This window comes from Pithys albifrons, chromosome 21, assembly GCF_047495875.1.
Source record: "Pithys albifrons albifrons isolate INPA30051 chromosome 21, PitAlb_v1, whole genome shotgun sequence".
Taxonomy (NCBI): domain Eukaryota; kingdom Metazoa; phylum Chordata; class Aves; order Passeriformes; family Thamnophilidae; genus Pithys; species Pithys albifrons.
Window position 1 is genome coordinate 9,658,332 of NC_092478.1, and position 25,504 is coordinate 9,683,835.

The following is a 25,504-nucleotide window of genomic DNA, read 5'->3' on the forward strand; positions in this document are numbered from 1 at the left end:
CCATGCCCAAGGTTGCTCACCATGCCCAAGGCATTGCCCACCATGCCCAAGGTAGCTCACCATGCCCAAGGTAGCTCACCATGCCCAGGGCATTGCCCACCATGCCCAAGGTTGCTCACTGTGCCCAGGGCATTGCCCACCATGCCCAAGGTAGCTCACCATGCCCAAGGTTGCTCACCATGCCCAGGGCATTGCCCACCATGCCCAAGGTTGCCCACCATGTCCAAGGTAGCTCACCATGCCCAAGGCATTGCCCACCATGCCCAAGGTTGCTCACCATGCCCAAGGCATTGCCCACCATGCCCAGGGCATCGCCCACCATGCCCAAGGTTGCTCACCATGCCCAAGGTTGCTCACCATGCCCAAGGTTGCTCACCATGCTCAGGGCATTGCCCACCATGCCCTCCCTGCTTGGCTACCTGGAGAGACACAGATCCAGGAATGCAATTCATGGTTTCCCTGAGTCAGAGCCCTGGAGCCACCAAGATCTCCCCCTGGGATGACAGATGAGGAGTCTGCAGCTCAGGCACAACCAGCACATCTCCTTGGAAATCTTCCAGAGATCAGCAGTGTCTCCAGAGCAGCTTTGGGGGCAAAGCTGGTGCAGCAGGACCTGAGCAGGTCAGGCAGGAGGAACTGCTGGCACTTGGGTTTGCACCATCCAGAACCACAGAACACCCCAACTCGTGATCTGTCAAGTGGGGACAAACCATTGCTGGAGGTGCTGAGAAGGCACATCCCACTCTGGGACACCCCAAGACCAGGTCACCAACCACTTCCAAAGGCCTTCTCTGCATTTCCCACAGGGCACTGAAAGCATCAACTTCCTTCTGTTTTCCAGGGACTCACAGGTTTTCTGGACTCTCAGCAAACTCTGATCATTTAGATGATTAATAATTTATATAATTAATAACAAGAGTCTGGACAAATCCTGGGTGCCTCTCCTGCAGCAAAGCCCCTCCAGGTCCTCACTGAGGTCCAGGTTCATCCAGGAAATCCAAAGAGCTCTGCCAGAGCTCAGGCTGAGGAAGATCAGGGTCTATGAGATGACCATTTCAAATGTCACTGACTGTCTGCCCCTGCTGGGAGAAGGGACTTAGACAAGATCCATCACCCTGCAATGACAATTTTATCTTCTGCACAGAGTCTGGCCAGGCTGGGACATGCTGAGTGCCAACACTGAGGTATCTTTGTGGATCAGGATTTAAATGTTAATAGGAAAAAAGATCCCAAAGAGGATGCACTGCAGGCTCCAGGTATTCCACAGCACTCCCCAGGCACTCAGGGAGCCTCTTTCCTGCAGGGAAATTCCTGGAGCCTGGAGCCACTGTGAGCCTGGGCCATATTTCAGATGAGCTTTGTGCCATCAGCTCTCCTGGCCTGGATAAATAATTATATCTAATGGATTATCCAGGAGAGAGAATTGCCTCCAACCACAGTCACCCACTGCCTGTCTCCAGCCCCTGCCAGCCTGGGTTTGGTCAGGGCTGACCCCCCTGGGCTCCCAGAGAGGTTGGAGCAGCTCCTGTGGGGCTGCCACAATCCCCATCACCAAACCCAAGGACTGAGCTGCTTTCCTTCCCTCCCACTCTTTTACCCTGAAATGTCTCTACAAAACTAATGTACCTCAGTAGACTATAATTTCCCAATTTCCTCTAATCCCATGCATAATTACATGGAGCACTGCACTGGAATCCCTTCCATGCAAATCTTGCCACCAAGTCAGAGCTTCCCTTGCATTCTTGTGACACACAAATAACTGCAGTCATTAATTCTGGGCTCTGTGTGGTGACACAACTAATGCAATGAGGCAGCATTTTTCATGAGCTCTTTGTTGTGGACACTGCCCATTTATCTCTCTCATAATCCTTCCCCTCCCAGTGCATGTTAACAGTGTTATTTCAGTCAGTTTTTTCATTACTTACCAGGGCTGGGGGTTCCTGGAGGCAGCACCTTCCACCCAGACCCCCTGGGACCCCCAAGCCCTGACTCCCCCTGACCTCAAGCAGCAGCTCCCACATCAAAAATGCCTCTAACCAAGCCCAAGTGTGTTGGGATTGATACATTTTCAGGCTGGCAAACCAAGGACAAGTTTGCAGGTGCTGCTCAGATAAGAATGGAATTTGTCAGGAGACCTTGAGCTGGTGCAGAAGCAAGAAAAGAAGCTGCAGAAACTCTACAGAGTAACATCAAAAGAGCTCTTCTATAAAGTTAAAATAAGTTGCATTAAGACTGTTTAGATCTTGCAATTTTTGAGAAATATATTACTTAATAATTAGCTGTAGCTGGGTGATGTTGGATGGTTTGCATGGTGTGTGTGGGTTTGAAGATTGTGTGTAACTGTGAGAAAAAATAGCTCTGAACAGAGTCCCTCCTGAAACTTGAATATTCTTGTGCAAGTTTAGTTTAAATATTGTTAATGTAAACACAGTTGCACCCCTATTCCTCCTTGTCCCTTTTCCCCTTCTTCTGCTTCTCTTCTCTCCTCTTCTCTCTCTCCTCACTTCTTCTGCTCCTCTCCTCTCCTCTCCCCCACAATGGGCAGGAAGCAACCCCTGATGGGCAAGGAGCACCCCCATGATGGGCAGGGAGCACCCCCACCATGGGCAGGAAGCACCCCCTGATGGGCAAGGAGCACCCCCATGATGGGCAGGAAGCAACCCCTGATGGGCAAGGAGCACCCCCATGATGGGCAGGGAGCACCCCCACCATGGGCAGGAAGCACCCCCTGATGGGCAAGGAGCACCCCCATGATGGGCAGGGAGCAACCCCTGATGGGCAAGGAGCACCCCCACAATGGGCAGGAAGCACCCCCTGATGGGCAAGGAGCACCCCCATGATGGGCAGGGAGCACCCCCACCATGGGCAGGAAGCACCCCCTGATGGGCAAGGAGCACCCCCATGATGGGCAGGGAGCACCCCCTGATGGGCAAGGAGCACCCCCATGATGGGCAGGGAGCACCCCCACAATGGGCAGGGAGCAGTCCCTGATGGGCAGGGAGGAGGTCCCCAAGCCCTCTCCAGCCCCTGGGTTTCTGTGCTGCTGCCCAGGGGGCAGTGCCAGGACGTACCTGATGGGCAGGGAGGGGTCCCCAAGGCCCCTCCAGACCCTGAATTTCCATTCTGGGTGCCAGGGAGCACCCCCACGATGGGCAGGAAGCAACCCCTGATGGGCAGGGAGGGGTCCCCAAGGCCCCTCCAGACCCTGAATTTCCATTCTGGGTGCCAGGGAACACCCTCACGATGGGCAAGGAGCATCCCCTGATGGGCAGGGAGCAACCCCTGATGGGCAGGGAGCACCCCCACAATGGGCAGGGAGCACCCCCTGATGGGCAGGGAGCAACCCCTGATGGGCAGGGAGCACCCCCACAATGGGCAGGGAGCACCCCCTGATGGGCAGGGAGCACCCCCACAATGGGCAGGTAGCAACCCCTGATGGGCAGGGAGGGGTCCCCAAGGCCCCTCCAGCCCCTGAATTTCCATTCTGGGTGCCAGGGAGCACCCCCACAATGGGCAGGGAGCACCTCCACAATGGGCAGGGAGCATCCCCACGATGGGCAGGGAGCACCCCCACAATGGGCAGGGAGCACCCCCTGATGGGCAGGGAGCATCCCCACGATGGGCAGGGAGCACCCCCACAATGAGCAGGGAGCACTCCCTGATGGGCAGGGAGGAGATCCCCAAGCCCTCTCCAGCCCCTGGGTTTCTGTGCTGCTGCCCAGGGGGCAGTGCCAGGACGTACCTGATGGGCAGGGAGGGGTCCCCAGCGTCCCACCAGTCCTTGGGGGGGCTGATGTACATGCACCACAGCTCCCAGCTGTAGCCGTGCGCAGAGTTCTCGTAGCGCTGCACCTCGAAGTTGTCCTGCTTGATGTTGTCAATGGAGGGCAGGATCACCCTCTTCCTGTTCTCCTGGATCCTGGACAGCACTGGCTCGGCCCTGGGAGGGAGAAAGAAAAAAAGAGATGGTGGATCCCTGCCAGGATCTGCTGGTGGACACCATGGTGTCCATACAATTCCTTCCTCGTTCCCCTCTGGCAGTTTAAAGCCATTCCCCTCAGACTGTCACTCCAGGCCCTCATCCAAAGTCCCTCTCCAGCTTCCCTGGAGGCTCCCTTTGGCACTGGAAGGTGCTCTACAGTCTTCTCCAGGCTGAGTAAGACAACTCCCTCTGCCTGTCCTCACAGCAGAGCTGCTCCAGCCCTCAGAGCATCCTCATGGTCCTCATCAGGACCCACTGCAACAGGTCTTGCTTGTGTTGGATGATGCCCAGGCTGCTCCTGCACCTCTGCACTGATTCCCAGCAGCAGAGGAAGCAAATCAGCCCAAACCATCAGAGCCACCCCCACTGGGATCCATGGGCAAAGGGCAGGGAAGAGGGAAAGGCTTTCTCCTTCCATCCCTTGCTTTCCTAAACCTACAGGAATTCCTGCAGGCAAAGGGGATGGGAAATCATCCTGAACCACAGGAACAGGGGCAGGGGGAGGGCACAAAAGGAGGGAATAGAAAAGGATTGGAGGAAACAAGGGCAAGGAAATGTTTTCCCAGAATCTCAGGATGGGCTGAGCTGGAAGGGACAAAGATCATAGAGTCCAACCCTCAGCCCTGCCCAGGCCCAGCCCCAAGAGTCACCCCCTGTGCCCCAGAGCATCATCCAAACCCTCCTGGAGCTCTGGCAGCCTTGGGGCTGTGCCCACTGCCCTGGGGAGCCTGGGCAGTGCCCACCACCCTCTGGGGGAAGAGCCTTTTGCTGAGATCCAACCTGCCCCTGCCCTGGCACAGCTCCAGCCATTCCCTGGGTGCTGCCCCTGCCCTGGCACAGCTCCAGCCATTCCCTGGGTGCTGTCACAGTTTTCCTTGTATGTTCCCATCATTCCTCATCAGTGGCCATTCCATACAGAAAGGAGCACAGGATTAATCAGCCACTGGACCTGTCTGTCACTTGTAGGACACGATGGACCGGCCCTTGGCTGATGTATCACACCCCCTGCCCAACACCCTGAGGATGGGCACCTACCAGCCAGCAGTGAACTCCACGTGGGCATCAAAGAACCCCGTGATCTGCCCCGTGGCAGCTTTCCAGCCTTCGATCCGCGCTCGGATCAGCCCTTCCCTCTTCTGGTTGCGCACGACCTTGACGAGCCCGGGGTACCTCTTGTTGACATACTCCTCCAGTGGTGCCTTCAGCTCCTCTGCAGAAGAACCAGGGAAAGCAGTGAGAAGGTGCAACAGCTTTCAACCAAAATCACCCCACCTGAGAGATGGCTACGAGCAGAACTCACTGGAGTCACACACCAGCTCAGCTGGTTAAAACTTGGCTGTAACAATGCCAAGGTCAGGGGTTCAATCCCCTGTGTGGGCCATTGACTTGAGAGTTGGACTCGATGACCCTTGTGGGTCCTTCCAAGTCAGAATAGTCTGGGATTCTGTGATCTGTGCACACCTCTGGGGGGGCAGAATCCTTTGGGGGCAATCAAGGTTGAATTGCAGAAGATCCACATGAACTGACCACGACCCACACAGAAGAGATCCGAGGTGGCCAAGAATGGTGGTGCTGGATGACAAAGGAGCCCATGTGCCACCTCAGAGGCAAAGGGCAGTGACAGGACAGTTACACTCCTTTGACATATTCAGGTATCACTGCACTGACAGACAAGGATAGAGAGAAGTCACCTGTGGGTACCAAACACCAGAGCTCTGGAATTCTGATGGGGGTTTCAGCTCTGCTTGAATCCCAGATGGTGCTGAGCTGGGAGGGACCCCCAGGGACCATCAGTCCAACCCTCAGCCCTGCCCAGGCCCAGCCCCAAGAGTCACCCCCTGTGCCCCAGAGCATCATCCAAACCCTCCTGGAGCTCTGGCAGCCTTGGGGCTGTGCCCACTGCCCTGGGGAGCCTGGGCAGTGCCCACCACCCTCTGGGGGAAGAGCCTTTTGCTGAGATCCAACCTGCCCCTGCCCTGGCACAGCTCCAGCCATTCCCTGGGTGCTGATCCTGCCCTGGCACAGCTCCAGCCATTCCCTGGGTGCTGTCCCTGCCCTGGCACAGCTCCAGCCATTCCCTGGGTGCTGTCCCTGGTCCCACAGAGCAGAGCTCAGTGCCTGCCCCTCCTCTGCCCCTCCCCAGGGAGTTGTCCCTGCACTGAGCTCTCCCCTCAGTCTCCTCTTCTCCAGCTGAACACACCAAGTGCCCTCAGTGCCCTCACTCGCTGCCCCTCCAGGCCCTGAACCATCTCTGTGCCCTCCTTTGGACACTCTCCAATGGCTCAATCTCTCCCTTCCATTGTGTGCCCCCAAAGTGCCCCAGCCCTGCAGGTGGGGCTGCCCCAGAGCAGAGCAGAGAGTGACAACCACGATGGGTTTAAGGCTCAGAGTTATTCTTATCCCTTCCCTGTGTCTCAGCTTCTCACCTACATCTGCCAAAAGAAACCAAAACAAGGCTAAAAGGGCTGGAGAAATTCTTCTTTCTCCAGCTGAACACACCAAGTGCCCTCAGTGCCCTCACTCGCTGCCCCTCCAGGCCCTGAACCATCTCTGTGCCCTCCTTTGGACACTCTCCAACAGGTTTTTAGCAATGCTGCCAAAGCCACCTGAGGAAACTCAAACTGCAGCAGAACTGCCCCTGAGCCTCCCTCACTGCCCTTTCACTCAGCCTTGGCTCTCTTCCAGTCCTGGCACTTGTTTGTTTTCTGAGCTTTGCCACCAGGAAAGTTGTTTCTATGATGTGATGAAAGAGATTTTGGCTTTGTTCAGAAGATCCTCAGACCACTCATCTTCTGTTCACTGTGAGCTGCAGATCATTTCCCTGTGGATGAGAACCTGATGGACCTGCAGCCTGAAGTCACCACCAGCAGGAAAACTCTTGAGAGTCCAAGTACTGACTATAAAAGACACAGAGGGCTTTGAACATGGAAGGTGACCATGAGGGGTAAGCAAGAGTGTTCTTTTCTCTTGGAGAAGTGCCAGAAACGTTGGTCCTTTTGGTGCCGGTGGCATCAGTGAAGTGCACAAAGGTCTGCTGGTGAGAGGAACTCCAAAAGCTCAGCAATGCCACTGGGCACCAACATTGACTCTTAACACTGAAAGCAGTTCCTGAGTGTCTTTCATCCCTCTGAGGATTCAGTTCAGCAGAAAATGAAGATATATGATCTCAAATTAGTCTCCAACCCTTCACACATCCTCTCTCCAGAACAAAAACAAAAAAAAAAAGGAGAAAAGAAGCCACCATTGGTATCATCCACGTGGTAAAATACTCGAGCCACATGAGGGTTCCCACATGAAGGAAACAGCAATGGAGAGCAAAGGAGTAAACAGCAAGTCCCATCTGCTTTGAAATCATCAAAGCAAAAGCTTTCTCTGCTCCCTTCCCTTCCATGCCTTCCTCCAAGCACAGAAAATGTGCTTCTTTTCTGGGATGGCTCCCTCCCACCTCCATTTCCCCCAAGTCTCATTGCTCTTTTATGCTGAAGTGGGAATAAAAAGAATAAAGCAAATGAGCCCCTTCCTCAATTCAAAGCATTTGCATCACACACAGCCATAACTCAGCAACTTCCATTTCAGCCTGAGCCACTTGGAGAAAAAACAGGATTTTATGGAGACAACTCTCCAAAATGGTTTTAAGGAGACAGAGACATGGACTCTCCTGAGGGGTTTAAACCCCCCTGGCATCTCAGGTGGCTTTGCCAGCAGGTAAGGCATTTCAAATTACAACAATTAAAACAACTTTCACATTGGAGTTTTAATCTGAATGGAAGGCAAACAGGGAATATCCTCTCAGGAGTTGTTTGAGATGCTCAAAGGAGAGTGAAATGGGAAGAGCTGGACCATCACCTCTCACAGGTAGCCAAGGGTCACCCTGAGAGACTCCTACAGCCACCACGCTCCCCAGAAAGTCCCCAAGGAGCCAGAGGCACGTCCTGCTCCTCCTGGCAGGGCTGCTGGGTGCCAGCAGGGCAGGGAGGAGCTGCTGAGGGCACAGAGCCCAGGACAGCTCACCCTGGCATGAGGTGACCCTGGAGAGCTGCTCAGGACTGTCCCCATTGTGACCCCACACCACCAGCAGCAGGGGGCACAGTGCCCCTCTCCTGCCCACTGCAGGCACCCCTAAGGAGCTGCTTCCCAAGTGGAGAGACACCCCAGAGACACCAAAGCATTGCCCAGAGCTGGGAAATGCAGTGCCAGTCCTCTCTCCACAGGGTTCCCTGTGCAGCCTCACACAGATGCCAGGCTTTGCCCCCTACCTGCACCCAGCCTGGCACACCCTCTGCACTGCCCTGGGCCAGGCTCTCTCCCCTGGGGCTGGTCTGAGCCCTGTGGGCAGAGGGCACAGAGCCCAGTGCTGGGGCAGTCTATGAGACACAGCCCTGGCACAGGGATGGGGTGGAATTTGTATTTCATTTCCTGGTGCATCCAGAAGGGCAGGTCTGGAAAATCCACTGTTACAGAACAGGAGTGAAATGCCAGTCCCCAGGAACCACAGAATCATGGAATGGGTTGGGTTGGAGGGGACCTTAAAGCCCATCTCATTCCACCCCTGCCATGGGCAGGGACACCTTCCACTAGCCCAGGAACACCTTCCACTAGCCTAGGGACACCTTCCACTAGCCCAAGGACACCTTCCACTAGCCCAGGGACACCTTTCACTAGCCCAGGAACACCTTCCACTAGCCCAGGGACAACTTCCACTAGCCCAGGGACACCTTCCACTAGCCCAGGTTGCTCCAAGCCCCATCCAACCTGGCCTGGAACCATTAAATCATCTGCAAAGCTCCTGTTCAGGTACCCAGAGAACCTCGGCCCAGGTGCCCCCTTGCCAGGGAGCAGGAATGATGTGGCTGTGAGAAGAAGCCTCAGTGGGAAGCCCTGCACAGCTCCTCTGGTCCCATGGATGTTGATCCTGTGGGACCAGACGTGCTCAGACCCCTCTCTGTGAACTCCAGAGGGCTGCAAACCACAACTCCTCCACCTGCAGAGCTGCTGCACTCAGGTCAGCAGCAGCAGAGCTTTTTATCTGTCCTGAGATCAGCTCAGTGGGTTCAAACTTGGGTGTAACAATGCCAAGGTCATGGGTTCAATCCACTGTGTGGGCCATTGACTTAAGAGTTGGACTCGGTGATCCTTGGGGGTCCTTCCAACTCAGAACAATCTGGGATTCTGTGATGTCAGCTCAGAGAATGTTTCCTGCCCAACTGATGCCTCTTCCCAGCCTGACCCAGCTGGAATAGGAAGGCTGGGAGGTCTGAAGCACAAGGCCAGGAATTCATGACCTGCATTAATGGGCAGTAGGAGATCATAGAATCATGGAATCATAGAATGGATTGGGTTGGAAAAGACCTCCCAGATCATCAAGTCCAACCCTTGGTCCAACTCCAGTCCCTTTACCAGATCATGGCACTCAGTGCCACGGCCAAGCTCAGCTGAAAAACCTCCAGGGATGGGGAATCCACCCCCTCTCTGGGCAGCCCATTCCAATGCCTGAGCACTCTCTTTGTAAAGAATTTAGATGCAGCTTTCACACAAACAGCCAATCTGACCCTTGGATTTGCTCTTTGCAGGACTTCATGGAAGCTCCAGAGGGGAAGCACCTCCAGTTCAGGGAACTTGCTGCCATTGTCACCCTGCCTGGCACAGGGTCACAGCAGGAGCTTTGACCCCTTCAGCTCCTGCCTGAGAGTGAGAACATCACCTGCAGTGTTGGGGCAGTTTGGGGGGACACAACATAAAAAGATGTGAAGCCATTGGAGACTGTCCAAAGGAGGGCACAGAGATGGTTCAGGGCCTGCAGGGGCAGCGAGTGAGGGCACTGAGGGCACTTGGTGTGTTCAGCTGGAGGAGACTGAGGGGAGAGCTCAGTGCAGGGACAACTCCCTGGGGAGGGGCAGAGGAGGGGCAGGCACTGAGCTCTGCTCTGTGGGACCAGGGACAGCACCCAGGGAATGGCTGGAGCTGTGCCAGGGCAGGGACAGCACCCAGGGAATGGCTGGAGCTGTGCCAGGGCAGGGACAGCACCCAGGGAATGGCTGGAGCTGTGCCAGGGCAGGGGCAGGTTGGATCTCAGCAAAAGGCTCTTCCCCCAGAGGGTGGTGGGCACTGCCCAGGCTCCCCAGGGCAGTGGGCACAGCCCCAAGGCTGCCAGAGCTCCAGGAGGGTTTGGATGATGCTCTGGGGCACAGGGGGTGACTCTTGGGGCTGGGCCTGGGCAGGGCTGAGGGTTGGACTGATGGTCCCTGGGGGTCCCTCCCAGCTCAGCACCATCTGGGATTCAAGCAGAGCTGAAACCCCCATCAGAATTCCAGAGCTCTGGAGTTTGGTACCCACAGGTGACTTCTCTCTATCCTTGTCTGTCAGTGCAGTGATACCTGAATATGTCAAAGGAGTGTAACTGTCCTCTCACTGCCCTTTGCCTCTGAGGTGGCACATGGGCTCCTTTGTCATCCAGCACCACCATTCTTGGCCACCTCAAATTCCTTCTGTGTGGGTGGTGGTCAGTCCACACAAGGGGGTGGATCTGCAGGGGCTGCACAACCAGGAATTGCATCCCAACTAAGCCCTGCCTTGGATTCTGGACACTCCTTTCTCCTCTGCACCCCATGGTTCTCTTCCACACACACTCTCCCACCCTCTGCTGCTTGAGCCCACCCACAGCACTGCTGTTCATTCAGGAGTCAATCTGTGAGTGTTTGATCTTTGCCACAGCACGAGCTGCTTCCTGGGAAGATCTGCAGAGAGAAATCCCACTGAAAACACCAGCAGGTTCCATTTCAATCCTGCCTTTTGTCCTCCATCTGTCCATATTGATCTTCCCTGAAGGGCAAATCCAAGGAACTCCCATCTAATAGGCCTGTTGCTCCATTAAAAACCCATCTGCCAACTGCAATGACTTATCTATTGCAAACTATTTTATCACCTGCACAGCTTGCTGGGCCTGCCAGAGACACTGAGCCACCTGATGCCACTGGGAATCACCAGGTCATGGACATCAATCCAAATGGAAGCACAGAAGTGTCCCCTGCTCAGTGCTCCACACCCAAACCCTGCCCAGATCTCTCCAAATGCTGTGGATGCCCCTCAGAACTGAAGGTGGGAAGTGCCTGTTGATACCAAGGATCAGAGATCAGTGGCACCAGAGAAGCTCAGAGAACTCCCAACAGCAGCAAATTCCTTCCACAGCAGTGCCCAGATGGTGCTCAGGGCCACACCTCTGAAGAAAAACAGAGCCCAAAAGAGCAAAACACCCCAAAAGAAAACAGAGCTGTGTTTGCCAGACATCTGGGGGGGCAAAGTGGGCAGAGCCCAGGGCTGTTATCAGCAGCACTAAGGACACAGGAGTCAGGGCTGGGAGAACCATGGCAGGCATCAGCCCCCCTGGTCCCACACTCCCACCTGCCTGGAACACCAAAGCCATCCCAGGTGGGAGTTCTGCTGCAGGAACTCACTGAAGCAGCTCCTGTAACAGGCAGTAAATAAACATGGACATTTCTGCAGGGACACCCAGAGCAGGTGAGACTCTGAAGCTTTTCCCCTGCAGCTGAACAAAGGGGGAACAGGTGACTGGCTCAGTTCCCACAGAGGGTCACAGGCAAAGCTGCTCCCACTGGGTGCATTTCACAGAATCCCAGGACCTCCTCAGTCTCAGATTTACCACAATGTGGGGACAATGGGGAGGAGAGGAGGAGAACCTTCAGCAATGGCCTCTAAAGCTACTCCAAAGGGCTCAGGCTTTGTGTGGACTGTGCTTGGAGAGAATCATAGACTCATAGCATCAGCTGGGTTGGAAGAGACCTCTGAGATCATCAAGTCCAACCCTTGGTCCAACCCCACTGTGATCACCAGATCATGGCACTCAGAGCCACATCCAGTCACATCTTAAAACCTCCAGGGATGGGGAATCCACCCCCTCTCTGGGCAGCCCATTCCAATCCCTGAGCACTCTCTCTGCAAAGAATTTCTTTCTGATCTCCAACTTCAATTTCCCCTGGCAGAGCTTGAGCCCATCGTGCCCCCTTGTCCTATTGCTGAGTGCCTGGGAGAAGAGACCAACCCCCACCTGGCCAGAACTTCCCTTCAGGCAGTTCCAGACAGTGCTGAGGTCACCTCTGAGCCTCCTCTTCTCCAGGCTGAACACCCCCAGCTCCCTCAGCCTCTCCCCACAGCACTTGTGCTCCAGTCCCTTCTCCAGCCTCGTTGCTCTTCTCACTTGGGTTGGAAGAGACCTCTGAGATCATCAACCCTTGATCCAACCCTACTGTGATCACCAGCCCAGGGCACAGCGTGCCCTGGGCTGGTGATCACAGTGGGGTTGGATCAAGACATGTTGGATTCTCTGTCCCTGGAGGTGTTTCAGAGGACACTCAGTGCCACCTCCAGTCCCTTCTCCAGCCTCGTTGCTCTTCTCTGGCCCCGCTCCAGCCCCTCAATCTCTTGCCTCAACTGAGGGGCCCAGAACTGAACACAACACTCAAGGTGTGGCCTCCCCAAGGCAGAGTCCAGGGGAAGGGTCACTGCCCTGGGCCTGCTGGCCACGCTAGTTTGGATCCAGGCCAGGATCCCATTGGCCTTCTTGGCCACCTGGGCACACTGGTGGCTCCTGTTGAGCTTCCTGTCCCTCAGTCCCCCCAGGTCCCTCTGCCTGGCTGCTCTCCAGCCACTCTGTGCCCAGCCTGGAGCGCTGCAGGGCTTGGGGTGGCCAAAGGGCAGGACCTGCCCTTGGCCTTGTTGAACTTCATCCCATGTTCCACTGAGGTAAATTCCAACCCCTGGAGCGTAGGCAGCTCCTTTTGTCCAAAGGGTTTCTTTTACAGCGGGAGGTTTGCTTTTCAAAGAGATACTATCTCAGATTAAAAGCCCTAAAAGACAGACAACAACAGCAACAACAGCAACAAAAACCAGCTGCTGATTAAGCAAGAGTCAGACAGAGTGTGCAGCTGGGAGATAACGGAGCATCTCGGGGGCACTGCTGCTTCCCCGCACCAACCTGGAGGCTGCTTATCGCTCCCCAGCACAGCCTGCACGCTGCCAATGACACCCCTGCAACAGGCACAGACAAAAGCAGCCTCCAAAAAAGCCTTTCTGAAGTAAACGTGCAGCTCAGGGGGGAGGGGGATTCAAACTACAGCTCCCCGAGCATCTCCTTCAAGGAGGGATTTTTTCCCCGCTGTTACAACACACTTTTATCTGTTTCCAGCTCAGACATGAAGCATCCCAATGCCTGGGTGTTCATTAACTTTAATCACTCATTGCACACTTTTATGCTGTTGTACACACAAAGCTGGGAACGAGAAGTGTCTAATGAGTCTTCAGAGCAGTTTGCTCCAGTCTGAGAATGAACACCAGGTGTGGCTGGTGGTTGTAGAACCAGGCAGGGGTTACCTGCAGGGCACAGAGCAGCCACATGGCTCTCACCTCTACCCATGGGTTCATTTTAAAACTTGGAGTTGGCTTGGAAATGCCAGGAGTCTTTTAATATTTGGTGCTTTGTTCCCCAGATGTGCTGTGGTTCCTCTTCCCACTCTGACAACACCTACACAAAACCCCTCTGAGCCTTGAGCAAGTTTCCCAGAAGCTGCTGCTGGTACATCACAGCTCCTGGGCTGGACTCACTGCTCTCTGAAGGTCAACCTTCTCTCAGGTGTACAGAGATGAGCCTTTCCCACCACCACACCCACACAGAAAGTGTCCCTCAAACACCCACAGCTGCTCCCAAAGAGGCTGAAGCAACTCCTCCTCTTGCTCCAGCCCAGCCTCCAAAGTCACACCCACACAGCCCCCTCCTCTGCCCAACACCAGCACTTGATCCTCCAGGATTTATCTCTAAATCTTCAAGCTCATGAGAAACTCTTTTCCTGTAATTATTTTCCTGTACAAGCCAAATCCATTTATTACAACGACTTTGTTTGTAATATCCAAAGCACCACCCAGACGATGCTGCTGCTGCTGCTCCCAATTATTGCCTCCCATTAGTGGGATCCATGTGACAATGTTATTGCCATTCATAATTCTTTGCTGTCATTGAGGCTCCTCGATGATGCTGAGAGTGAGCACAGGAGACCCCCAGCCACGTTTTGGTTTGTAGCATTTCTTTAACAGGAGAAAAGGAGATTATTGCACGTTTGGGAGGAGCTTTTCATAAACATCTGCCAGGTTACCTCATTATCTTCCTTCCAATCCCTCCTTAAACATCTCATTTGTCACAATGGCTGCAAAGACTCACCAGCAGAGGACTGACATTATTCACTAACCCTACCAGCTCTGCACTCCCCCTCTCCTTGTTCTCCATCCTGCTGTTTCTGAGGACAGAACCACCTTGGTGTTGTACAACCCTCAGCACAGCCCTGGCCCATCATGAGGGACCCTGGATGGCCATGATCCTTAGGAGATGTCTTGGTGGGATGCAGCACTGACTGCTGTGCAAGGAGATTTGGGATCTTCCCACCTTCTGCTCCATCAATCTGGGTCACTTCCCTGCATCTCTGACCAGGGGGATGCCATAGGAAACTCCAACACATCCCTGGAGATGTTCCCTGTCCCAGGTTGGACAGGGCTTGGAGCAACCTGGTCTATGGGAGGAGCAGGCACACAGCAGGAGGTTGGAATGAGATGGGATCTGTCCTGCATGACCAAGCTCCAAGGTCTTCCTCATGGCCACACCTGGACATATCTGGACACCATGGACAGAGCTGGGGACTCTCAGTTTGTCAAGTCTTCCCAGAATCCCAAAGTGTGCTGAGCTGGAGGGACCCACAAGGACCATCCAGTCCAACCTCCAGCCCTGCCCAGGCCCAGCCCCAAGAGTCACAACCCAACAGCCTGGAGAGCCCCCACAGCCCTGCCCTGGGTGCTGGACAACTAAACACAGCACTCCAGGACCCACATTGTCCAGACACCAGTGTTGGAGTCACCCCTGTCTGCTCTGGCTGGGAATTGCTATTTACAGAATCCCAGACTGGGCTGAGCTGAAAGGACCCCCAGGGACCATCCAGTCCAACCCTCAGCCCTGCCCAGGCCCAGCCCCAAGAGTCACCCCCTGAGCCTGAGAGAAAGGAGTGTCCAGAATCCAAGGCAGGGATCCCCTTAGTTGGGATGCAATTCCTGGTTGTGCAGCCCCTGCAGATCCACCCCCTTGGGCAGCTCAGCAGAGCAGGGCCTGAGGGAGTGGGGCTTTGGGGAGGGAGGAGGAAGGGGAGCTGAGGGGCCACTGCTCTGCTGCCATCCTGGCTCCTGACCTGCCTGGGCATTGCTTGGCATGCAGAGTGCCAGTTCTTCAGCCCTGGGCTGCTTCTGGGGCAAATCACAGAATCATGGAATGGATTGGGTTGGAAAAGATCTCCAAGATCATCAAGTCCAACCCTTGGTCCAACTCCAGTCCCTTTACCAGATCATGGCACTCAGTGCCACGGCCAAGCTCAGCTGAAAAACCTCCAGGGATGGGGAATCCACCCCCTCTCTGGGCAGCCCATTCCAATCCCTGAGCACTCTCTCTGCAAAGAAGTTTTGCTGATATCCAAATGTTGGCACTGGCTGAGGAATCCCAGAACCCCAGACTGGGCTGAGCTGGGAGGGACCCACAGGGATCATCAGTCCAACCCTCAGCCCTGCCCAGGCCCAGCCCCAAGAGTCACCCCCTGTGCCCCAGAGCATCATCCAAACCCTCCTGGAGCTCTGGCAGCCTTGGGGCTGTGCCCACTGCCCTGGGGAGCCTGGGCAGTGCCCACCACCCTCTGGGGGAAGGATCTCCTGCTCTTTTGGGGTGGGAGATGCAGCCCTGCTGACCTTCATCGCTGTTGTCATCCACCAGGATGATCTCCTTGAGCAGGTGCCCCGGGGTGTGGTTCACTGCGCTGTGCACCGAGCGCAGGATCACCGAGAGCGCCTCGTTGACGAAGATGAAGATGATGGAGATCTGGGGCAGGTCCTTGCCGTACTTCAGCTCTTTGCACCTGCAACACAAAGGGCACAGACGGGTTGGGTTGGCAGAGCTCATGGTGCACAACTTCCACCTGGGCACACGTGTCAGTGCAAGACAATGGCTGCCATCTCCCAGCTGGGCACAGCCATGGATTCCAGCTGGGCACAGCCACACCTCCCAGCTGGGCACAGCTATGGATCCCATCTGGGCACAACCACACATCCCAGCTGGGCACAGCCACAGATCCCAGCTGGGCACAGCCACACCTCCCAGCTGGGCACAGCTATGGATCCCATCTGGGCACAACCACACATCCCAGCTGGGCACAGCCACAGATCCCAGCTGGGCACAGCCATGGATTTCAGCTGTGCATGCCATAGATCCCAGCTGGGCACAGCCACACATCCCAGCTGGGCACAGCCATGGATGCCATCTGGGCACAGCCACGGATCCCAGTTGGGCACAGCCATGGATGCCATCTGGGCACAGACAGGGATTCCAGCTGGGCACAGCCATGGATTCCAGCTGTGCATGCCATAGATCCCAGCTGGGCACAGCCACAGATCCCAGCTGGGCAAAGCCATAGATCCCAGCTGGGCACAGCTGTGGATTCCAGCTGGGCACAGCCACAGATCCCAGCTGGGCACAACCACACATCCCAGCTGGGCACAGCCACAGATCCCAGTTGGGCACTGCAACGGATCCCAGCTGGGCACAGCCACATATCCCAGCTGGGCACAGCCACAGATCCCAGCTGGGCACAGCCACACATCCCAGCTGGGCACAGCCACAGATCCCAGCTGGGCACAGCCACACATCCCAGCTGGGCACTGCAACGGATCCCAGCTGGGCACAGCCACACATCCCAGCTGGGCACAGCAACAGATCCCGGCTGGGCACAGGCACGGATTCCAGCTGTGCACAGCCACACATCCCAGCTGGGCACTGCCATAGATCCCAGCTGGGCACAGCCACACATCCCCCCTGGGCAAAGCCATAGATCCCAGCTGGGCACAGCTGTGGATTCCAGCTGGGCACAGCCACAGATCCCAGCTGGGCACAACCACACATCCCAGCTGGGCACAGCCACAGATCCCAGTTGGGCACTGCAACGGATCCCAGCTGGGCACAGCCACATATCCCAGCTGGGCACAGCCACACATCCCAGCTGGGCACAGCAACAGATCCCAGCTGGGCACAGCCACAGATCCCAGCTGGGCACAGCCACACATCCCAGCTGGGCACAGCCACAGATCCCAGCTGGGCACAGCCACACATCCCAGCTGGGCACTGCAACGGATCCCAGCTGGGCACAGCCACAGATCCCAGCTGGGCACAGCAACAGATCTCAGCTGGGCACAGGCACGGATTCCAGCTGTGCACAGCCACACATCCCAGCTGGGCACTGCCATGGATTCCAGCTGGGCACAGCCACACATCCCACCTGGGCACTGCCATGGATTCCAGCTGGGCACAGCCACACATCCCAGCTGGGCACTGCCATGGATTCCAGCTGGGCAGAGACATGGATTCCAGCTGGGCACAGCCACACATCCCAGCTGGGCACTGCCATGGATTCCAGCTGGGCAGAGACATGGATTCCAGCTGGGCACAGCCACACATCCCAGCTGGGCACAGCTATGGATTCCAGCTGGGCAGAGACATGGATTCCAGCTGGGCACAGCCACACATCCCAGCTGGGCACAGACAGGGATTCCAGCTGGGCACAGCCATGGATTCCAGCTGTGCATGCCATAGATCCCAGCTGGGCACAGCCACAGATCCCAGCTGGGCACAGGCACGGATCCCAGCTGGGCACTGCCACACATCCCAGCTGGGCACAGCCACACGGAACACCAGCAGAGCCTCCAGGATCACCAGAAGGTCACCAGTGAACCCTTTCCAGCCCTGCAAAGAGGCACCAAATGACATCCGAGTGTCCCTTCAGCTCCTCAGCTCCACAGCAACACCTTTGCATTTCCCTGTGCTGGTGTTTCTCAGGCAACAGCAGGAATCCTTCAGCCTCCCAAACGAGGCTTGGGAGCCACGGATTTGCACACAAACACAGCTCTTTCTGAATCTTCTTCAGTTAAACAAGGTTGCTGGTTGAAAGGAGGGTTGGAGCTCTTGGTTTAACTGTTGCCTGCCCCAAGGCAAGGAAAGAGATCTACAGAATGAAACGTGGCAAACACTGAAAAGGATCTTCCCAAGGGAAGAGTTTTCTTTTACATCAATGGTTGTGAGGGGGCAAAGTGACATCTGACCCTGAATCCTGCCATGGAGTCAAACTAAGTGACTCTGAGATGAAAAAGCTGGGTTTGGTATCTGGTGGTACCTGAGGAGAAGGTTGGCACAGGAGCACGAGTGTTTCCTTTTAATCACTGCTCACCCCTGGCCAGCCTTCCCCCGAGGCAGCTCCAGGGGATAAAGAGCTCAGCTTGTGATCCAAGAGGTTTGGAGGCAAATCCAAACGAGGCTCTTTGAGGTTCATCTGCCTCTCATTCCCACTGTCATCAGGATTCTCCTTCCCCAGCGTTGAGGACAGAGATCCAAGGAGAAGGGATAAGGCTGGGATGGGGTGGGCAAGGCCAACCCTGCATTGTTGGGGGCACAAAGGTGCCATCCTCCAAAGGCAGGAGGGGAGGCCAAGGCTTTGCACAAACACCCTGCTTGGGTGGCTTTGCCTGTGACCACAGGAGTGGGGAAGACAGCAATTAACAGCCAAATTAACATCAAGTTTGTCAGTGTCTTCACTTCCCTGGTGCCAAAGAAGGTGGAGGATGCTCTGCTGCCTCTGACTGCACAACTCCTCCCATGCCAACAAATATTGCTGCATTCAGGAAAACACCTGGGGCTTGTGGGCTCTCCTGGGGCCAGAGAGGAACAGGAGACACCAGTGACTGAGCTCAGTCAGAATTAGAAGGGCTGTGGGAGAAGCTGTGAGAAGCAGCAGGGATGGTGAGTACGTGGGATGGGAAGTTTGGCCTTGCAGAGCCCCTTTTTCCTCTTGGGTTGTGACTGTGGCATGGGAAGGGTCAGTGAGGGGGAAGAGGAGGAACCAAACACACCCAACCTGCCCAAGTCAGGCCCTGCCAAAGCCTGGAGGGTTTGGTTTGCCACATCCCACACGTTGGTTCAACCTCCTCTTGGTCACTGTTGCAGTTCCTTTGCTTCTGGTTTTTGTTATCACAGAACTGCAGGTGGTTTGGGGCTTTTCTTCTAAGCATTTTTTACTAGAAAAAGGGGTTGATCTGCACTCTGTGGTTCAACCTTAACTCCACACCTGACAGGCAGAGGCACAGCTCTGACAGCAGGTCCCAGGACAGGTGGCCATGACCTTCCACCCTTCCCTCCTCATCTGCACCCTCCTGGACCCCTCAGAACAACCCCCACCCCACCCTAGGGGGCTGCACTTCCTGCACAGGGTGGGAAATCTCTGCTGCCTTCAGTGTTTCAAGTACAGCCCTGAGGAACAACATGGAAAATCCAGCACCAAACCCAGACCCCAGCAGGGGCAAGGACAAGGAGGGCACAGGCCACCAAACCTCCCCTCTGCCCACAGTTACCCCCTGTGGCTCTGTGCCAGCCAGTGCCTTCCAAATTCAGATCCCAGGCCAAAACCCTTCCCAATTCAGGATTCAAGTCTGTCCAACTACCCAAATGGGCAGCCCAGGGCTGGTTCTGGGATCTCAGATCCTGGGCCAGTCTCTCTGGGGAGCAGCAACTAATGAGAGGGGGAATGTCACCTCTGAGATGGTTCTCAGGGGAGCTCGAGGCTCAGCAAGTGCCTTGGAGATGAGGAGCTCCAGAAATGAACATGTTGTGCTGAGATTTTTGCAAAGCCTCTCTTGAATCTGAATTAAGCCCAAAGAAAATCCATTTCTTCCACAGGCTGGGAAAGCTTTGCAGCAGCTCCTCATGTTCTTCCAGGAGAAGACAGGCTGGGAGAGCTGGGGGTGAACACCTGGAGAAGAGAAGGCTCCAGGGACAACTTAGAGCCCCTTCCAGAGCCTAAAGGGGCCCCAGGAGAACTGGAGAGGGAACTGGGACAAGGGATGGAGGGACAGGACACAGGGAATGGTTTCAAGCTGAAAGAGGGTCATATTAGGAGGAATCTCCTCCCTATGAGGGTGGGCAGGCCCTGGCACAGGTTGGGCAGAGAAGCTGTGGCTGCCCCATCCCTGGGAGTGTCCAAGGCCAGGTTGGATGGGGCTTGGAGCAACCTGGGCTGGTGGGAGGTGTCCTGCCCATGGCAGGGGGTGGCACTGGCTGAGCTTTGTGGTCCCTTCCAACCCAAACTCTTCTGGGAGTCTGTGAATCTCAGGTTTTATTTGCAACACTCAGCCCAGTCTCCTCCAGTAACTGGAAGGTTCAGGAGAACAATCCATCCATCTGAAAACCCACACATTGAAATTAAATCCAATGGAGAGTCCACCACAAGCCATTCCTGCCAGTGTCAGTGATCAGTTACCCAGAGGGTTAAAGACCAGTCTGTCATCAGTTGATATTTAATTTAGGCCCTGTCCATCATCCCATCAGCACCAAAAGGCTGTCTGGGAAAGGTTCTCCTCCCACACAGCAGGTGCTCCCCAGCCCAGGGCACATCTGCAGGTGGACCCAGGGCAGAGGTCCTGCCCCATCTGCACCACAAAGGCCCAGGGACAATGCCAGGCCTGACTGGGGACAACTAAAGGACCTGCAGGGGATCCCTCCCAACCTCCCATTGCCACAGCACTTGCCAGCCCCTGGGGACTCATTAGTGCAGGTTCCACAAGTCCATTTTGCCCAGTCCATCCTGCTCTCTCCAGTTACCCCCAGCCTGGCTCCTGCTTGCAGGATTTATAGAAGAATATTGTGAATCAATGGCCAAGAGAAAGAGACACCTCCCAGCTTTGTCTCTGCTGTAGATCAATGAGATATCAGAGTAAGAGGCATTTTATGGCCCATTAAATCACACTCCAACACGTCCCATTAAATCTTGCTCAAAAAACTCTCCCAGTTTTAAGAAGCTGAGGAAAACCCCCCAAAGGACCTTACTGAGCTCTCACTGAGAGGGTTCTTGGTACTAAACTAAAGGGGGAAAAAGGGGTTTAGGCTGTCCTTGGTCCCAAGGGAAGGGCAGGGTTAGGTTGGATCTCAGGACAAGAACATCACCTGCAATATCATAAAATCACAGAATCATAGAATGGATTGGGTTGGAAAAGACCTCCGAGATCATCAAGTCCAACCCTTGGTCCAACTCCAGTCCCTTTACCAGATCATGGCACTCAGTGCCACGGCCAAGCTCAGCTGAAAAACCTCCAGGGATGGGGAATCCACCCCCTCTCTGGGCAGCCCATTCCAATCCCTGAGCACTCTCTCTGCAAAGAAGTTTTTCTGATATCCAACTTCAGTTTCCCCTGGCAGAGCTTGAGCCCATCGTGCCCCCTTGTCCTATTGCTGAGTGCCTGGGAGAAGAGACCAACCCCCACCTGGCCAGAACTTCCCTTCAGGCAGTTCCAGACAGTGATGATATTGGGGCAGTTTGGGGTGACACAACACAAGAAAGATATGAAACTATTAGAGAGTGTCCAAAGGAGGGCACAGAGATGGTTCAGGGCCTGGAGGGGCAGAGAGTGAGGGCACTGAGGGCACTTGGGGTGTTCAGCTGGAGAAGAGGAGACTGAGGGGAGAGCTCAGTGCAGGGACAACTCCCTGGGGAGGGGCAGAGGAGGGGCAGGCACTGAGCTCTGCCCTGTGGGACCAGGGACAGCACCCAGGGAATGGCTGGAGCTGTACCAGGGCAGGGACAGCACCCAGGGAATGGCTGGAGCTGTGCCAGGGCAGGGGCAGCACCCAGGGAATGGCTGGAGCTGTGCCAGGGCAGGGGCAGGTTGGATCTCAGCAAAAGGCTCTTCCCCCAGTGGGTGGTGGGCACTGCCCAGGCTCCCCAGGGCAGTGGGGAGTGCCCATCCCTGAAGGGGTTTAACAGCCATGTGGATGTGGCATTTGGGGACATGGGGCAGTGGTGGCCCTGGCAGTGCTGAGGGATGGTTGGACTTGGTCATCTCAGAGGGGTTTTCAACCCTGATGACTCTGTTGATGAGTCTGTGACTGTCTGAGATTCTCCATATGACAATCTAATGATTCTATTTTGCCATTTGCTCCTTCTCAAACCAAGGGGGCAAAAGGATTTTCGTATGAAATGTCGATGAGCCCAAAGGAACTGATTCAAAGTGTGACCCAAACCTGTCCTGGCACTCCAGAGCTGCTTCTGCAGAGCTGAGGGGGATCTCTGCTCTCTGTGCTCAGGGACAGCACCCAGGGAATGGCTGGAGCTATGCCAGGGCAGGGGCAGCACCCAGGGAATGGCTGGAGCTGTACCAGGGCAGGGGCAGCACCCAGGGAATGGCTGGAGCTGTGCCAGGGCAGGGGCAGCACCCTGGGAATGGCTGGAGCTGTGCCAGGGCAGGGACAGCACCCAGGGAATGGCTGGAGCTGTGCCAGGGCAGGGACAGCACCCAGGGAATGGCTGGAGCTGTGCCAGGGCAGGGGCAGGTTGGATCTCAGCAAAAGGCCCTTCCCCCAGAGGGTGGTGGGCACTGCCCAGGCTCCCCAGGGCAGTGGGCACAGCCCCAAGGCTGACAGAGCACCAGGAGGGTTTGGATGATGCTCTGGGGCACAGGGGGTGACTCTTGGGGCTGGGCCTGGGCAGGGTTGGACTGATGGTCCCTGTGGGTCCCTCCCAGTTCAGGATATTCTGGGATATCTTTCACTTCAGGAACACATTTAGGAGCTTTGACAGACACCAGTCCCAGCACAAACCTTTGCCCTGCACATCCTGCCCCAACTCCCAGTCCCTCCCCAGCCACCCCCCCAGGGCCACAGGGATCCAGGCAGGGGTAGAGGCCACACAGCTCCTGAACTGTGGCCACCACCACTTTTCCTCGTCTTTACTCTACACGAAGCCCAAGTTTGCAAACCTGAGAACATGCGAGGAAAGCCACAAAATAAATGTATTTATGGAGAGCGTGTTTTGCTGTGAATCTTTATGTAAGAAGCCATTGAGAAACAAATGAAGGATGAGAAGGGGAGCTGGGGGAGGGGAGGCAGGGCTGGGTTTGTGCTGAACAGCTTGGCACCCATCAGGCTGCATTAATCAAAGCAGCCAATTTGAAAACACAAAAAGCCCATAAAAAAGGAGCTTCACTCCAGCCCTGGAATCCTCAGCTCGTTGGTTTTCTGCTCAGCACAGAGCTGTAAATCCACTCCTCTGTGCTGCAGGGGAGATTGGGGTGTTCATTGGCTGCCTCAGGAGCAGGAAAGGGATATCCCAGCACTTGCTGCTCCGTGATCCCCCATCAGAGAAGTCACCTGGAATGGCAGTGAGTGTTCCCAGAGCACAGAGAGGCCACAAAAGGGCAGGGAGGGTTTGGAAAACACTTCCTCCTGCTCAGGGATTGAACATGATCCTCTCCATGGCTCAATTCACAGAAGAATAGAATGATAGAATCAGTTGGGTTGGAAGAGACCTCTGAAATCATCAAGTCCAACCCTTGGTCCAACTCCAGTCCCTTTACCAGATCATGGCACTCAGTGCCACGGCCAAGCTCAGCTGAAAAACCTCCAGGGATGGGGAATCCACCCCCTCTCTGGGCAGCCCATTCCAATGCCTGAGCACTCTCTCTGCAAAGAATTTCCTTCTGATCTCCAACTTCAATTTCCCCTGGCAGAGCTTGAGCCCATCGTGCCCCCTTGTCCTATTGCTGAGTTCCTGGGAGAAGAGACCAACCCCCACCTGGCCAGAACTTCCCTTCAGGCAGTTCCAGACAGTGCTGAGGTCACCTCTGAGCCTCCTCTTCTCCAGGCTGAACACCCCCAGCTCCCTCAGCCTCTCCCCACAGCACTTGTGCTCCAGTCCCTTCTCCACCCTCTTCTCTTCTCACTTGGGTTGGAGGAGCGCTCTGAAATCATCAAGTCCAACCCTTGATCCAACCCCACTGTGATCACCAGCCCAGGGCACAGAGTGCCCTGGGCTGGTGATCACAGTGGGGTTGGATCAAGACATGGTTGGATCAAGACATGTTGGATTCTCCATCCCTGGAGGTGTTTCAGAGGACACTCAGAGCCACATCCAGTCCCTTCTCCAGCCTCGTTGCTCTTCTCTGGCCCCGCTCCAGCCCCTCAATCTCTTGCCTCAACTGAGGGGCCCAGAACTGAACACAACACTCAAGGTGTGGCCTCCCCAAGGCAGAGTCCAGGGGAAGGGTCACTGCCCTGGGCCTGCTGGCCACGCTAGTTTTGGCCAGCCTGGAGCACTCTGGAGCCATCTCTCCACCTGAGGGGTGGAACACACGGATTGACTGTCAGGATCCAGAGAGACACAGACTGGGAGGAGCACCAGGGGGTAAAGAGGTACTAGAACAACACCAGTAAAGGAACAGGAGTTGCAGAACACTGATGGTGTTTTAAAATCACTGCTTTGATGAGCAAAAATCTAACCCAGCCCCCAAACACTGGGGGAAAACAGTCACCATCTGTTTTGGAGATGTATTTTTGTATCACATGGAACCCCAGGGACACAACATTTTGCCATGAGCTGTTTTCCTCCAGGCTGGTGCCACCTCAGCACCACCCAGGGCACAGCCTGGAGCCTGAGCAGAAGGTCCTGCTGGCAAATGTGCCCAGGTGGCCCTTGGGCTGCAAATGAACACCCCAGAGCTGATCCCCAGCACAGCTCCAGGAGCAAAGGTCACTGCCAGCTCCACTCTGGGCTCAGGTCAAAGCCGCCTGGGATGCCAACACCATGGCAAGGAGAGCCAAGGGGAAAGTTCAGGAAATGCCAGGGAGAAACAGAACCTTCTCACCAAGGGAAGCTCCCAAAGATGCCCCACAGCACACAGGGGTCCTGGAATTCATGTCCTTCCTCCAGCATAAATCATGGAATTATTAACTTGGCAAAAGCCCTCTAAGATCATCAGTTCCAACCATTCCCCCAAGGCCACCACTAATCCATGTCCCCAAGTGCCACATCCACATGTCTTTTAATCCTCCAGGCTTGGGAACTCCACCACTGCAGTGTCTGACAACCCCTTCCATAAAGAAGTTTTCCCTAAAATCCAACCTAGACCTCCCCTGGCACAGCTTGAGGCTGTTTCCTCTTTTCTTGTCACTTCACAGAATATTCTGAGTGGGAAGGGACCCACAAGGGTCATCAGCTCTCAAGTGAATGCCCTGTCTGGGGGGAGCAGAGCCTGTCCCCACCTGGCTCCACCCTCCTGCCAGGTGGGTTCAAACCCCTCCAATTCCCCATCCTTCAAACCCACTCTGTGGTGTCCAAGTTACACTCATGATGGTTCTACCCTGCTTTGGATGGATGGAAAGTATGAAGAACACAGGAGAAAAGTCAACACAACAACAGCAGGTTGGGCTGTGTAGCCATGGAAACAGTTCCCTTGGCAATGCCTGGCACAGTTTTGGAGACCTCTGGTACCACTCACTGGATGCAGAGGAGGAGCAGCCCCTGGCCAGGAGGAGCCCCCCACTCTCCACCAGACTGTGCCATCATCTGCACCAACACGTTTGTCCCTTCCTTTTCCTTTGGACTCGGGGGAACCACGTGG

General features: G+C 55.4%; 1 protein-coding gene across 2 annotated transcripts in view; it reads right to left on the minus strand.

The window, feature by feature from the left end:
• Positions 1-25,504, minus strand: part of GALNT17 (polypeptide N-acetylgalactosaminyltransferase 17) — a 217,281-nt gene that overhangs the window by 111,295 nt on the left and 80,482 nt on the right. The window contains exons 3-5 of one of the 2 annotated variants that reach the window (XM_071575190.1): positions 15,767-15,933; positions 5,018-5,192; positions 3,743-3,940 (exon numbers count right to left, since the gene is read on the minus strand). In XM_071575190.1, the coding sequence (XP_071431291.1) occupies positions 3,743-3,940; positions 5,018-5,192; positions 15,767-15,933 (540 nt within the window). Of the gene's footprint in view, positions 1-3,071; positions 3,090-3,742; positions 3,941-5,017; positions 5,193-15,766; positions 15,934-25,504 lie in introns of those variants that run through there. The other variant, XM_071575191.1, reaches the window with a different exon arrangement.